This window comes from Kogia breviceps, chromosome 14 (assembly GCF_026419965.1).
Source record: "Kogia breviceps isolate mKogBre1 chromosome 14, mKogBre1 haplotype 1, whole genome shotgun sequence".
Lineage (NCBI taxonomy): Eukaryota > Metazoa > Chordata > Mammalia > Artiodactyla > Physeteridae > Kogia > Kogia breviceps.
Genome location: NC_081323.1, coordinates 71,953,158 through 71,967,541, shown reverse-complemented (window position 1 = coordinate 71,967,541; position 14,384 = coordinate 71,953,158). Strand labels below are relative to the sequence as shown.

At 43.9% G+C, this 14,384-nt stretch overlaps 1 protein-coding gene and 2 pseudogenes across 1 annotated transcript in view; all 3 read right to left on the bottom strand.

Moving 5' to 3' along the window:
* LCMT1 (leucine carboxyl methyltransferase 1) overlaps positions 1-3,775 on the bottom strand; it is a 56,358-nt gene extending 52,583 nt beyond the window's left edge. The window contains exon 1 of the mRNA XM_059037082.2: positions 3,502-3,775. Within this exon, the coding sequence (XP_058893065.1) occupies positions 3,502-3,608 (107 nt within the window). The 5' untranslated portion in view covers positions 3,609-3,775. The remainder of the gene's footprint in view (positions 1-3,501) is intronic.
* A 5,234-nt stretch (positions 3,776-9,009) lies between these two features.
* On the bottom strand, positions 9,010-11,867 carry LOC131741612 (thyroid receptor-interacting protein 11 pseudogene; annotated as a pseudogene).
* A 276-nt stretch (positions 11,868-12,143) lies between these two features.
* LOC136792604 (thyroid receptor-interacting protein 11-like) lies at positions 12,144-14,053 on the bottom strand (annotated as a pseudogene).
* Positions 14,054-14,384: the final 331 nt, after the last annotated feature.

Sequence of the window (14,384 nt, the reverse complement as noted above, 5' to 3'; positions counted from 1 at the left end):
TAATTTCAGAGGGCACAGTGGGGGTTGCAGGAGGGGTGCGATCAAGGGTAAAAAAGAGTGGGGAACTGACTTAGGAGTACAGCGTGATGGGGGAGATAAGGAGGACTGGGGAGTGGGGTGAGTTAGCCATTCTGGTAAGTACACTATAGATAGCTGTTGAATCAAATGGGAGTTATGAGGCATAAACCTAATCTATCCAATCAGAAGCGTTCTAACTGTTGGACTGTAGGAGTGATGTAGTCTGTGGTGATGACGATGATGATTTGGTGACAATGGGGCAGTGATGACGACAACAACTACCAATTCTGAACACCTACTGTGTGCCAAGCACTCCTGGAAGCACTCCACATTTAAGCCTCACAACAACCCTCTGAGACCGATAACAGCGTTATTACCTGCAGAAGGGCTCTGAACGAAAACGAGGGAGCAAATTAAAACAGAAATAACAGAACTGTAGGAGCCCTGGGGAGCTAATCAGCTTTTTGAACATTATTTTAGGGATCTTACAGCCGTAACTCGTGGCGGCAGGAACCAGCCTGACCCACAGCTATTTCAGTAACTTCAAACAAATAATATTCAGACTGGAGGAAAAATCAAAATAACAATAAGAATTTATTGAAGGCTTCACTTCATGCCAGATCTTGTGCATGGATTATCTCATTTAATCCTCACATCTAAAAGGCAAGTTACCATTATTATCCCCATTATAAAGATAAGAAAACTAAGGCAGAAAGAGAGTAACATGCCTACAATTCACACAAGGAATCCCTATTTAATAAGATGATTTTTTTTTTTTTTTTTTTTTTTTTTTTTTTTGTGGTACGCGGGCCTCTCACCATCGTGGCCTCTCCCATTGCGGAGCGCAGGCTCAGCGCCCATGGCTCACGGGCCTAGCCGCTCCGCGGCATGTGGGATCCTCCCTGACAGGGGCTCGAACCCGTGTCCTCTGCATCGGCAGGTGGACTCTCAACCACTGCGCCACCAGGGAAGCCCCTAAGATGACTTTTTGACAAGACTTAAGGGTTTCATATGTTACAGTGAAAGTGCAGGTCACAGTATCAACAGAACTTGAAAGTCATTAAATCCTGCAAAATATCTTAAAACATTAACTTATGGATTCTCACCTTCTCTTTGCATGTTTTTTCCACATAGAGAAAACCCAGTGCAAAAAAAGCTTTGATGAAATGCATCCAGATGGCAAACATGTCTGGTTTTTACGGCCCGGGAACCTATCCCAGAAGATTCTGATTCAGTGGATCTAGAGTCGACCCTGAGTATCTGTGTTTCTTTTAAAAGCTCCAAAGGCTATGCTGGTGTGCAGTTTGGGCTGGGAACTACTGCCTTAGATGCTCTGCAGTTCCAAACCCAAACTTCCCCTACGACGTTGAGATGCCTGAAGACACCAAGTGCATTGGAAACTGAGGCAGAGAAGAGGTGAAATTATAAAAACCATCCAACAGAGAGTCAAGGAAAGGCATGCTCTGGTTATACTATTTCTCTGTACTTTTGTGTCTGAACTATTTCCCAGCTAATTTGCTTTATTTTCTTAAATTAATTTTTATTGTAGCTGATTTACAATGTTGTGTTAGTTTCTGCTGTACAGCAAAGTGAATCAGTTATACATATACACATATCTACTCCTTTTTAAGATTCTTTTCCCATACAGGTCGTTACAGAGTATTGAGTAGAGTTCCCTGTGCTAGACAGTAGGTTCTTATTAGTTATCTATTTTACATACAGTACCTAATTTGCTTTATGTAGGCAAGTTGGCCAAAAATGTTACCAACAAATATTAAATGAGCCAAGTGTTACCAATAAATATTAAGTAAACCTAGCCCTAATGTGCTACTGAAAAGTATTTTATTTCTCTCTAGTAATTCTGACGGCACTTCTGATTCTCTTAGCAAACAGCAGCCAAATCCGAGAAAAACTGCTTCTAATTCAATAATGCTACAGATGTGGTCAATCAAGATCAAAAGCTGGAGAAGAAACACAGTTGGGTATAATTCACTTAAGTTCACAAATTTCACCAGGGACTGCCTTCAAGCCTTTAATACTTATGAATGTATTTATCTATTTATTTAATCAACCACCACTAACACGTACTACACGCCAGACACTACACTAAGTGCTTTACTAATATTTAATATCATTTCATCTTTACAAGCACCTATGAAGTGGGTATTATTTTCATCCCCACTTTCAAGATCAAGAGACTGAGACACAGTGATTTAGTAACCTGCCCAAGTTTACGCAGCTAGTGAATGGCCCAGCTTGACAGTCTGGCTCCAGAGTCCATGCTCTGAATCACTATGCTTAGTCCCCAAGACCTACAAAAAGTTCAAGCCTTAACCCAAAACTTGTTTCTCCCACCAGGTCCCTACAAGGCCGCAGCTTCCAAGGCATTCATTCAGTTCCTCAAACAGTCCATACTCCTTCCTTGACCTGCCTGAACACCCTCCTATATCCCTATTTTCTTTCTTTTTTTAAAGTCATCTGTTCTCAGCTCAAACATTAGCAACTAAATTTCAAACTATAATGTCGCACTGTATTTCTCAGCATTCAACACAAAATTGTAATTATATTACTTCCTGGGTAATTATTTGTTTCCTGTCTTTTCCAGCTAGGGGGTGAGTTCAGACACCACGTCAGTCTTCGCCATGTGTTCTCAATCACTGAATCCCCACCAACCAGCCAAAAGGAAGTAAGCTCTCCATAATTTGGGGGTTTTTTTGTTTTTGTTTTTGGCCTCCCCGCCAGACTTGTGGGATCTCAGTTCCCTGACCAGGGACTGAACCCGCGCCCTTGGCAGTGAAAGTGCAGAGTCCTAACCACTGGACTACCACGGAATCCCTCAATAATTTTTGTTGAATGAATGAATGAGTGGCATACACTCAAGTCTCATGCTTTCTTTTTCATGCTTTCAGGTACGTGACACATACCTGTGCTCGCAACGGCCCCCCACATAGCCCCCACTACACCCGCAAAAGTGCAGACTCCAATAGCACACAGGAAAGCGCTCTGGAAAATACTGGCTCTGCACACAAATATTATGTGACCCTGGACAGGTCATTTCCCCCCTTAACTGACCTGTGTTTCAGGTGCACAATGGGGATCACGCCAAGTCCCAATGGAATGTAAGCTACAAAAGAGGGAGAACCTGCACTTCTCCCCATAACCTATCAAAACTGCAGTCATTACTCACTTCAGGTGTGTTTCCAGAAAGACTTTGGCTCCGAGAAGGCCAAGTCCACGTCTGCCTGGTTCAGCGCCGTATCCCAGGCACGGTATCCGCGGGCTTGTACCGTGCCTGGCCCACAGCAAAAATTAGATAGTTATGAGTTAAGTAGATGAATGCCTGCTCTGAGCATTTCACAGATGTCGCACGAGTTGACGGCTGATTTCTAGCGTAAAAGCGTATTCCTTAGACACAGGCCCGCCTCCCACCTAGGCCCCAGCCCCCCGGGGATGCCAGACCCTAACCCCACGCCAGGCAGTCACCTCTTGCATATAGAAGCATCTTCGCAAGTGCCGCGCACGCCCTCGTCGTCCGTGTCGGTAGGGGAAGAACAGGCGGTGAAAGAGGGCCTCCTCAGGCTAGCGGCCATGGGCGTGAAGGTTTCGGGGTGCTGCGTCCACCGGTGACATGGAAGCGGGGTCGACGGACGCCGGGAGAAGGAGCGAGCCCCGGACAAGAAGGAGTGGGCTCTACAAGGCTCAGCTGGCGCGGCTCAGTGACGCCGCCCACGGCGGCTGCCTCAGCAACCTTCCCCCTGATTGGCGCCTTTGCGGAGACTCTCATTGGACAATTTCCCCACCGCATCAGCCCGCGGAGGTTCCCATTGGACAACTCCCTTGGCCCCGCCCACATAACCCGGAAGTTCTCGGAGGGAGAAAGTAAACTGAAGTTGACGCAAGGGAGCACCGCAATGCTCTCCGGGAATTGTAGTCTTAGTTGCTCTGAGAGGCCACTGGGTTTCTTATATGCTAGTCACGACATTTTTTTTTTTTTTTTTTTGGTACGCGGGCCTCTCACTGCTGTGGCCTCTCCCGTTGCGGAGCACAGGCGCCGGACGCGCAGGCTCAGCGGCCATGGCTCACGGGCCCAGCCGCTCCGCGGCAGGTGGTATCTTCCCGGACCGGGGCACGAACCCGTATCCCCTGCATCCAGGCGGACTCCCAACCACTGTTCCACCAGGGGAGCCCGTCACGAAATTTTATAACTGTAGTTAACTCAGCGGAAGAGCTGGAAGGATCCTCAGCACTGGGGCGAAGGGCAGAGAATCCAGCCGGAAAAACAAGAGTCAGTGTTACAGTCAGCTGGGGCTCAGTCTCATTCAGTAATTGAACAAGTATTTACTGAGTGCCGACTCTACCCCAGGAACTGGGTGAAGAGCTTTGCACACATAATCGCCTTTGAAATGCTGTGAGGTAAGGAATATGTGGAAAACGAATACAATGGAAAACTATGTAGCAGTGAAAATGAACAAACTAGAGCTACCAGTTACAAGCATCAGTGTCTGAATTTCAAAAACATGATATTCGGTGAAAGAAGAAATAGATAACATTTTTGTAAAGTTCAAGCAAAACTAATGTTATTTAGAAAAACAACATATATGGTAATAATACACAGAAAAGTAAAGGAATGAGTGGAGAAAAACAGAAGTTAGGCTCTTTGTGACCGTTAGGGAGGAGGGTAGGACACTCGAGGGAAAGGGAATGGGGAAGGAGTATATAGACACTTCAGTAATTTCTAAAGCTGAGGTAGGTTCATGTGTGTTTGTTTCACTATGATACATATTCAAGATGTTCATATATTTTGTACTAGACTTATTATAAAACTTTTTTTAAACTTTTTTTTTTTTAATTTTTGGCTGCGTTGGGTCTTTGTTGCTGCACGCGGGCTCTCTCCAGTTGCAGCGAGCAGGGACTACTGTTCATTGCAGTGCATAGGGTGTGCAGGCTTCTCACTGCGGTGGCCTCTCCTGCTGCAGAGCACGGGCTCTAGGCATGCAGGCTTCAGTAGTTGTGGCGCACGGGCTTAGTTGCTCTGCGGCATGTGGGATCTTCCCGGACCAGGGCTCGAACCCGTGTCCCCCTCATTGGCAGGCAGACTCCCAGCCACTGCGCCACCAATAAAACATTTTCTAAATCAAATTTTTAAAGTGTGTTTGCATGTTCCATTTCATTATCTGTCAGGAGCAGAGAATGGATATACTCAAACTTGAAGGACCTTGAGTCTTACACACACACACACACAAGCAAAGTAAACAAACGACAACAAAAACCCAGTACACATATCTTGGGGAAGATCAGTTATCAAATCCTTGCTTAGTATTCAAGGAGGAACAAGAGCCCATTGATACCCAAAGTAGAAATGACAGTGGGGAAGGCTGAGGTTAGGGAGTTTTGCCAGGGGGAGTGGTGATGAGATGAAATACACCACTTTCTTTGAGTGGTCCTTTGCCAAGAGGGTAATGCAAACCAGTGAACACGCATAGTCTCCCAACTTGGCAGTGTACACATTCCATGGGTGTCAGTGGGCAAAAACAGTGGGTCAACAGCAAGTAGTAGTATAAGACATCAATTCCATAGGTCTGGATGGTGAGGCTGAGGGACTAGAAGAAGGTGGAGACTTCTTCCTCTCTTGTTTGATGAGCAAAGAACACTCTGATCTTTGCTGAGAGTTTGATTCAGAAAAACTGGTGATTCGGAGGACTTTGGTCAGTTTTTCACTGAGGGGTCACCCCAGAGGCTTCCTGCAGGCAGGGCTAGCTCATTCCATTTGAGCTCCTGGTCAAGGCGCTGGAACTTTATGATACAGGAGTGGAATCTGGAAATGGCAAGCTTAGCCATCTTAAGCTGCATAATGCCTCCAAATATGAGACTACGCTGGGGTAGTCATGAACAATGTCCCAGCGAAAGTTCACTGACAAGTAATCTGCATCCTCTGATAAAGTCAAGAAAAGAGAAACTAGAGTTTAAAAGCCCTGTTGAACATAGTTAATATTGGGAACAAATAGCTGGGCTTTAACCAGGAAACTTCTCCCTGAGAGGCTAGAGTGGACATTTGCTGCTTTGGCTATTCAGTATTCTTTCTTCTATAACAACAACCAGAGTTTATTATGGAGAACCAAATTCTCCTTTTAGTCCACATGGATCAGGTAAGGCTCCGTGCCTGACACTGGGGGTGGAACCTTACCAAGGCCTGGCCAATCATACACAAAATCACCCTAGCTACATTTCAAGAGTGTGTGTGTGATGTGGTGGTGGTGACCAGGTTGGTCCAATCAGAATGAATCCCAGGAGTTAAATGGGAGTTGTTGAGTCTATAAGAGCTCTCTTTTCTGGCAGACTTGAACGCGGGAGGCTGTACCTTTGGAGCTACTGAGGGCCATCTTGCTACCTCGTATAGCCTGAGAATTTTGCTATTGGGAAGGCTAATGTTGTCTGGAACACTACATGCTCAGTTAGGGGTGACCTGACTTTGCAGTGTGGGGCTGATGGGAAAATCACCAGAGCCTGTGATGGATCAATGAGAAGAGGCTGAATTCAGAAAGATGAAATAAACACCTGCAGCTTTCATCCTGAGCTGCGTGCACATTATCCCTCCCCACCCATCACTACCTGGTAGAACCTCAATCAAATCATTGTCTTCCTTCTTGGCTGGTCCAGTTTTCCAAGTTTTTGGCCTGTGATTTCCTCACAAGCTTTCCACGGACAGCTATGGCCTGTTAAAAAGGCTATCTTTCCTGCTTTCAACTGCTTTTGCACAATTGTCAAAAATCAGTTGAGCGGGCTTCCCTGGTAGCACAGTTGTTAAGAATCTGCCTGCCAATGCAGAGGACGTGGGTTCGAGCCCTAGTCCGGGAGGATCCCACATGCCGCGGAGCAACTGGGCCCGTGCACCACAACTGCTGAGCCTGCGCTCTGGAGCCCGCGCGCCACAACTATACAGGCCCGCATGCCTGGAGCCCATGCTCCGCAACAGGAGAGGCCACCACAGTGGGAAACCCACACACTGCAGTGGAGAGTAGCCCCTGCTCACCACAACTGGAGAAAGCCCGCGTGTGGCAACGGAGACACAACACAGCCAAAAATAATAAATAAATAAAATAAATAAATTTATAAAAAAGCAATCAGTTGAGCATATTTTTGTGGGACTATTTCTGGATTCCCTGTTCATTGATCTATGTGTCTATCCCTCTGCAAATACTACACAGTATTGGTTACTACGGCTATATAATAAGTTTTGAAATGGAGAGGACTGATTGCTCCCATTTTATTACTTTTTTCAAAATTGTTTTAGCTATTTTAGTTCCCTGATCTTTCCGTAAAATTTTAGAATAAACTTGCCTATATCTACAAAAAAAGGCTTACTGGGTTTTGATAGGAATTGCATTAAATCTATCAATTTTGGGAGAATTAACATGTTTACTATGCTTTGGCTTCCAATTCATGAACGTGGTATATCTCTGCATTTATTTAGATCTTTGATTTCTTTTACCACTGTTGTAGAGTTTTCAGTATACAAGTCCTGGACATGTTTTGTTAGATTTACACTTAATTATTTTATTTTTATTAGTGACTGTAAATGTGTTTTAATTTTTGGTGTCCACATGTTCATTGCTAGTACCTAGAAATACAATTGATTGTTGTCTTTATTTTGTATCCTGTGACATTATTGAACTCAATTATTAGTTCAAGGAAGAAATACTTTCTAATAACTTCTTGTGGCATGAGGCCTGAAATTAAAATTCAATATTGAGAGCTGTCTTAACATCTAGTAAAATTGAGAGGGCCTCAAATGGTCTAACTGCAATTTCCCACTACCTCTTCTCCCACATGTAAGGTCCCCTAGCTATATGATCCTTCTCATCATAGGAACCAGACACAGTGCCTGTTTATTCCCGAGTAGCAGGCTTCAGTTCCCTATCAGCCCACTGAATTATCCAAACGAGTCCATCACACCCTCCTGTGGGAACCAGGGCTTGTCCCTACCCTCTTGTTACTACAAAGTCTGCCTCCCAAGCCCCTACTTGTTCACTCTGTTCCAAGTGTAATCCCCCACGTGGCCCTGCATGGTGAGTGGTGTCCTCTCTTGGGCTGTGGGTAAATGTGACTTGTAAACTGCTGTTCATCCCATCTTTCAGTGTAGAGTGTCGTGTGTTCAGCCAACCCCATTAGTCTAGGGAGGGAATCTCTCTCTCACTGATGGATTGAAGAAGAGGTAAGACAATTGGCATCACAAACAAGATGGTCTAACCTCAGCTGAGGACACTTGCTCAGCTTTAACTACCAGCTCCTTTGCTACTTAACTGGTTTGTAAGGCAACAGTTACTATCTGGGATGTAAGTACCGTTGCTGGCCAGTTCGGGCTTTAGCTCACGTTCTGTTATTTCAAATGGATGTTGCCATCTCTTTGCACCCTAATGTCTCATGCGTGCCAACAAGGCAAAAACTATTGTTAATTGACTGTATCCCAGACTGAGGTGCCATCAAGTGTGGCTTGTATGTGATGGGTGGTCTCTGAGGCTCCTACCTGAGACCAGTGGCAACATAATGTCCTAACTGGTGGGTGTTTGAGTTCCACTTACTGGGCATGAGCTAGCACTTTGGTCATTGTGTCTAGCCTGATAACCATTACTGGCTGCTTGGGGCAGCCATAGAGACTCTGTTTGGGAAAGTAAGGCCCCCACCCACCCACCACAGTCCTGGGGATGACCCCTTGTGTTGTTTGTAGAAAGGAAGGAGGCCATGACCCCAGGAAGATTTAAGAATGTCCCCATGGTTGCCTCCTGAGTCATTGCTGTTCAGGCAAAAGTAGTGACCTTGTCCATCTCTCCTGCGCTGCATCTTCCCTTGGGGCAGTTGTGTGTTCTCCTTACTCCTGACGGTTTTGAGGTGCACATCCATGGCAGCCCATGGCTCGAGAACTGATGATTCTACTGCGTGCTTATGCGATCTCTCTGGCTCCTGCTTTAAGTGTAGTTCTTTGTCGTGTAAATGTTAAACCTCACCCTGGAGGGCCCAGTTTTCTATTTGTTTCTGTTTCAATGCCAACATGGTCTCATTTCGGGCCTGTTGAAATATAATAGTCTTTTCTTGCAGTGATGTAACTGCGTTTAAAAACTGACTTAATTGCCGTCTTGCCGAGTTCTGTTCCTTTCAAAAGACGCTCAAAAGCAAGCGCCTTCTCCTTCATTGCAACATGTTCCAATTCTTTCTCTCTCCGCATCATAGAAAAGCACATCTTTGTCTCTTGATTTTGTTTCCTCTTCCCTAGATATTTCTACTAATTTTTCATTTTCCTCTTTCAGTTCACACATATCCAGTTCAAAGTTGATTACTCTCTCCTTCAGGCTGATTACTCCCTGCCTCAAAAGTTCATTTCCACTCTGGGAAGATCCCACATGCCTCGCAGCGGCTGGGCCCGTGAGCCATGGCCGCTGAGCCTGCGCGTCCGGAGCCTGTGCTCCGCAATGGGAGAGGCCACAACAGTGAGAGGCCCGTGTACCACAAAAAAAAAAAAAGAAAAAGAAAAAAAAAAAGAAAGTAATTCATCACTTTTTGCTTCGATTCAAAGCTCTTTTTCCTTAAGTAAGTTTTGCAAGTCATCTTGTTTCTCCTGTAGCTGCTTCATTTCTGAATCCATTTGTTCCCGTCGTTTTCTTTCTAGTTCTGAACTGTCTGCAATGGAATCAGACAATCTCTGATTATCTTCCTGGAGTGTTCTAACGGTTGCATCTTTTTCCTCCGTTAATTTTCTTAACTCTTCTATCTCTTCTTTGGGCAATTTAGAAGATTCACTCAATCCATCAGGTTTCGTTGCCTTCAGAGAGGCTGCTGACTCAGATGTAAGTGATTCATTGGAGGACTGTAGTAAAATAAGGTCAAACGTCCCTAACAGAATATCTTTGGTATTGCAAAGCTGCTCTAGGCTAAACTGAATTTGCGCTACTTGCTTCTCCAAGTTTTTGAGTTTGATTTCATTCCCATCATAAGTTTGATCAGGTCAGTATACTATATTCATCTGTAGCTTAGAATTATTACCATTGTCAACTAAAACCCGTGCCTGAAGTTGTTGAAGCTCTTTCTGAAGATGGGGTGACCCACGCTGCCTATTTTGTACAGTGGCCATCACGTGCTCTTTCTACTCTTCCATTATCTTAACTTGCTGTTTTAATTTATCATGTTCCCGTAGAAGCTCCTCAAACTGATCCGTATTAACACCTCTCACTTCATCACCATTGCTGGACGTTTGCAGTATTGCCAGTAAAGTCTGACACTTCTGAGTTAAAGCATCAATTTCAATATCCTTTTCTCGAATGATGTGGGATAAATTCTGGATCGTTTCTCTAAACATATCTTGACCACTGTTTTCAAGTCTGGTGGAGAGTTTTGTATTTGCATCTTTGAGTTTCGTGGGGTCTGCTTCTTTGGCAACAATTATATCCATCCTTCTCAAGTTTTCTCTTTTAAGATTGCTGTTTTCCTAGTCTTCTCATCTAAAACAGCTAATATTTGTTCTCTTTCCAAAGCATAGGCTCTCAATTGCTGTTGACTCTGTCCATTATCTTGGTCACTGGAGGAAGCTGAAGATACTTTCATGTAAAGACACTTTTGCTGGATAAACTGAGTTAGTTTACCAATCTCACCTTTGGACAGCTGATCAATCTGTTCAGTTAAAAGGGTATTCTTTTCAATTAGAAGTTTAATCTCCAATTTTTGTTCTTTATTCCTTGTACTGACCTTTCAGTTTTGGCTTTAGATAAGTCATGCTTTTCATTTCCATTTTCTATATTAAGACTCTGAACTTCTATTACTTGAAAAGTATCAGAATGTTCTGTTGGCATGTGCTGGAATTTTTCCAGTGGCTGGGTTTTGATTTGTTCTGTTGCATTTTGCAAATTCTCCATTTCCTCCCCTTTGGCCGAAAAGAGCTGATTGTGTTTAATATTCATTTGCTTGTGTTGGTATTTGGGATTTTTCTGTTTCTGCTCTTGTAAAGATTGAAGTAGTTGCATTTTACTCGGGTTTTGATCTTCAATTATCTTTTGATGAGGTTTAATCTCAAGATTATCTTCAACTGTTCTCTGTTGAGATACCTCAGATTCTAGTTTTGTAACAGTGTCTAGAGTTTTAGGGTCAATCACAGGTACAGTTTGACTGTGTTCTTTGCTCAGTCATTCCAATTCTTCTTTCAGGTGACTAGTTTCTTCTTTCATGGATGCCAGACTTGTATCTTTTTCCTCTATGGTTTGCTGTAAAATTTCCATTTTTCTTAAGGCTTGAGTATATTGATCTAACTCCTCCCGAAGCTGTGAACTTCCTTGAAGTTTTTGAATAAAAATTTCTTTCTCTTATGAGTTGTTTCAATTGCTTCTGCCCTTCTAAACTAGATGACAAAATTTCCTTGGTTTCTTTGTGCTCAGCAATCATCTGCTCAATATTATTATTTTTTTAAATTTATTGATTTATTTATTTATGGCTGTGTTGGGTCTTCGTTTCTGTGCGAGGGCTTTGTCTAGTTGTGGCAAGTGGGGGCCACTCTTCATCGCGGTGCGCGGGCCTCTCACTGTCGCAGCCTCTCTTGTTGCGAAGCACAGGCTCCAGACGCACAGGCTCAGTAATTGTGGCTCACGGGCCCAGTTGCTCCGCGGTATGTGGGATCTTCCCAGACCAGGGCTCGAACCCATGTCCGCTGCGTTGGCAGGCAGATTCTCAACCGCTTCGCCAGCAGGGAAGCCCTCAATATTCTTTTTGAGTTCTGAAATTTCACAGTCTTTCTCTTGACCGAGTTTAATTAAATACTCATGTTCCAGCTATAAGGCACAGCTGTCTGGGTTATCTGTATTTGACAGTTTTTTTTTTTTTTTTTTTTTTTGGTTTTTGTGGTACACGGACCTCTCACCGCTGCGGCCTCTCCCGCCGCGGAGCACAGGCTCCGGACGCGCAGGCTCAGCGGCCATGGCTCACGGGCCCAGCCGCTCCGCGGCACGTGGGATCCTCCCGAACCGGGGCACGAACCCGCGTCCCCTGCATCGGCAGGCGGACTCTCAACCACTGCGCCACCAGGGAAGCCCCTATTTGACAGTTCTTTAATAGCTTGCTCATACTTCCTTTCTTCCAACAATCTCTGTTCATCCTGACAAAAATTCTGGTTCTAACTGTCCTTTTTCCATTTTTAAATGAATTAACTTTTCTTTTTGCCCATCTAACTCTTTAGTAATGTTCCTTTTATCATCTTCAAGTTAACGAACTCTCTTTTTCTCATATTCTAGATCTTGTTTTACTTTACTGATGATGCTGTCTCCTTCATTTTGTTGTTCTGTTTGCTGATCTTTCATCAAAACCACGTGCATCGTAGTTTTTTTGTTTTTGTCTGTGCAAGTCTCCTAACTCAGGAATCAGTCATTTCTTTTAGGTAGTACTCTCATTGACTTTTCCTTCTTTGATTTCCCACTCACATCTTAAATGATGTACTTCTGGATCCGAATTCATGTCTCCTGTAGCTGTTCTTTTAATGAGTTCATATTCATCGCTCAATTTGACAAGTGATAATTGAAGTTCTTCCTTTTCTTTATTTAATAATGAATTTTCTTTTTCTAAAACTTGGACTCATTTTTGAAGTTTCAGGTTCTCTTCCATGAGATTTTTACCCTGCTTTAAGCTACTCAATCTCATTATTTCATTTTCAGCATCAGACAGTGGCTGTTGCTATCTGGACACTTCTTCCAGCGATGTACTCTGTGGAAGAACTTTTTCTTTCTCTGTCACAGCATCACTCTGCTTCCTAACAGAAGGCTGCAACTCACCTTCTTCAGTTGTTTCGTTCATTTCATTTATCTGGTCTTGTTCTCTAATTAAAGCAGTGCTTTCCTTTTCTACAGAAGATAATTTTTTTTTAAGATATTTTACTCTAATCTCAAGTCCTTTTATATTTTTGGTGGACTCTATTTTTTCAGCTGCTAGGACTTAATAGCATTTTGTATATCATGAATCATTCCCTCATAGTCCTTTAATTGTTTTTGATGCCTGCGACTTATTTCTGCCAGTTTCTGTTGATGAACATCCTGCAACACTGCTATTTCAAGTTGATGGCCATCAATTTCCTTATTTAGATTCTGTTCAAATTCCTTGATGGTATTTTGCAGTTTGTAGATTTCATTTACATCAAAGCTATAGATCTAAATGAAATAAATGCTGTAGAAGTTTGAGCAAAATGTCTCCAATGGCTGCCATCAGCCTCAAGTCTTAAAACTTCTTTTGACAATCTATTTATTTCTTGTTGTGACCAAATTAGGTCAGGAAAGTCCATATCATCGTTCTGGAGACCTAAAGCATGCTGATAGATATCATAACACAGTGAAGAGGGTAAACGAGTTGAGGGCACAAGGCCATCCTCAAGATTTACTATCTGGGTGACTGACTGCACCTTTAGCAACTGATCCTTTAGCACTATCTGCCTTGCTTTAAGAAGTTTGATTTCTACGTCTTTCTGGTGTAACTGATGCCTGTAACTTGTAGTTTGCTGCTTTAGTTGAAGCTCTGAGGCTTCATACTTCTCGTCTACATCACTACAAAGATTCTGAGTCAGCCTCTGATTTTAAGACTGACTGAGCGTCATCAACCTCCTCTGTTGTAGAGTCAGGTACTTCTACATTTTCAGCTCCTTTCTCCAGCACATCTTTTGTGAAACTAGAAATGTGGCCTGTGAAAGATGCCCCAGGACCACCCACTTGCCCCAGGGAATGGCCTAAGTGGGAGCCAAGGCCACCAAACCAGGAGGACATCAAAGCAGGTCATAGAACTGACCTGGTCCGCTCCGTAAAAAGTGTCCAGCGCAGTCGGACAATCCCGCCAAGTGTCACTGCACTGCTGCCAGTGGGAGGTTAAGATCAAAGAATCAAAGAATCAAAGGGGTTTCTAGGCAATGCGGGCTGCGAGGGCCCCTCAATGGCCACACCTGCCTGGCAACACCCAGGCCTGGCCTGGGAGGTAACAAAAGGCCCGGGTCCAGTGACCTGTCCCCTCTCGGGCCTCTGTTCATCCACGACTTCCCAGCGCCGGAGTTGGGCCCTTCTCCTCTCCTTCAGTGATTTTTCCCAGTGCCCTGCAACACCTCGGCCCCCTGGACGTGGCCAGCATCACAGCCTCTCTGAAGGTGCCATCTCTGAGCTCCTGTTCCTAGAAAACACACCTTGCCACTGACTTTTTTTTTTTGATACGGAATGATATGCAAGGTAGATTTTAATCATAAAAGAAGAGCAGTACTAGAGTAACACTTTTCGAATAGGAGTAAAATATATTTAATTGCCTTTGACTTTTTTACTAAGTGGCATCACACTGTCCTGCAGCTTGTGAGTTTCACGCAACCATTT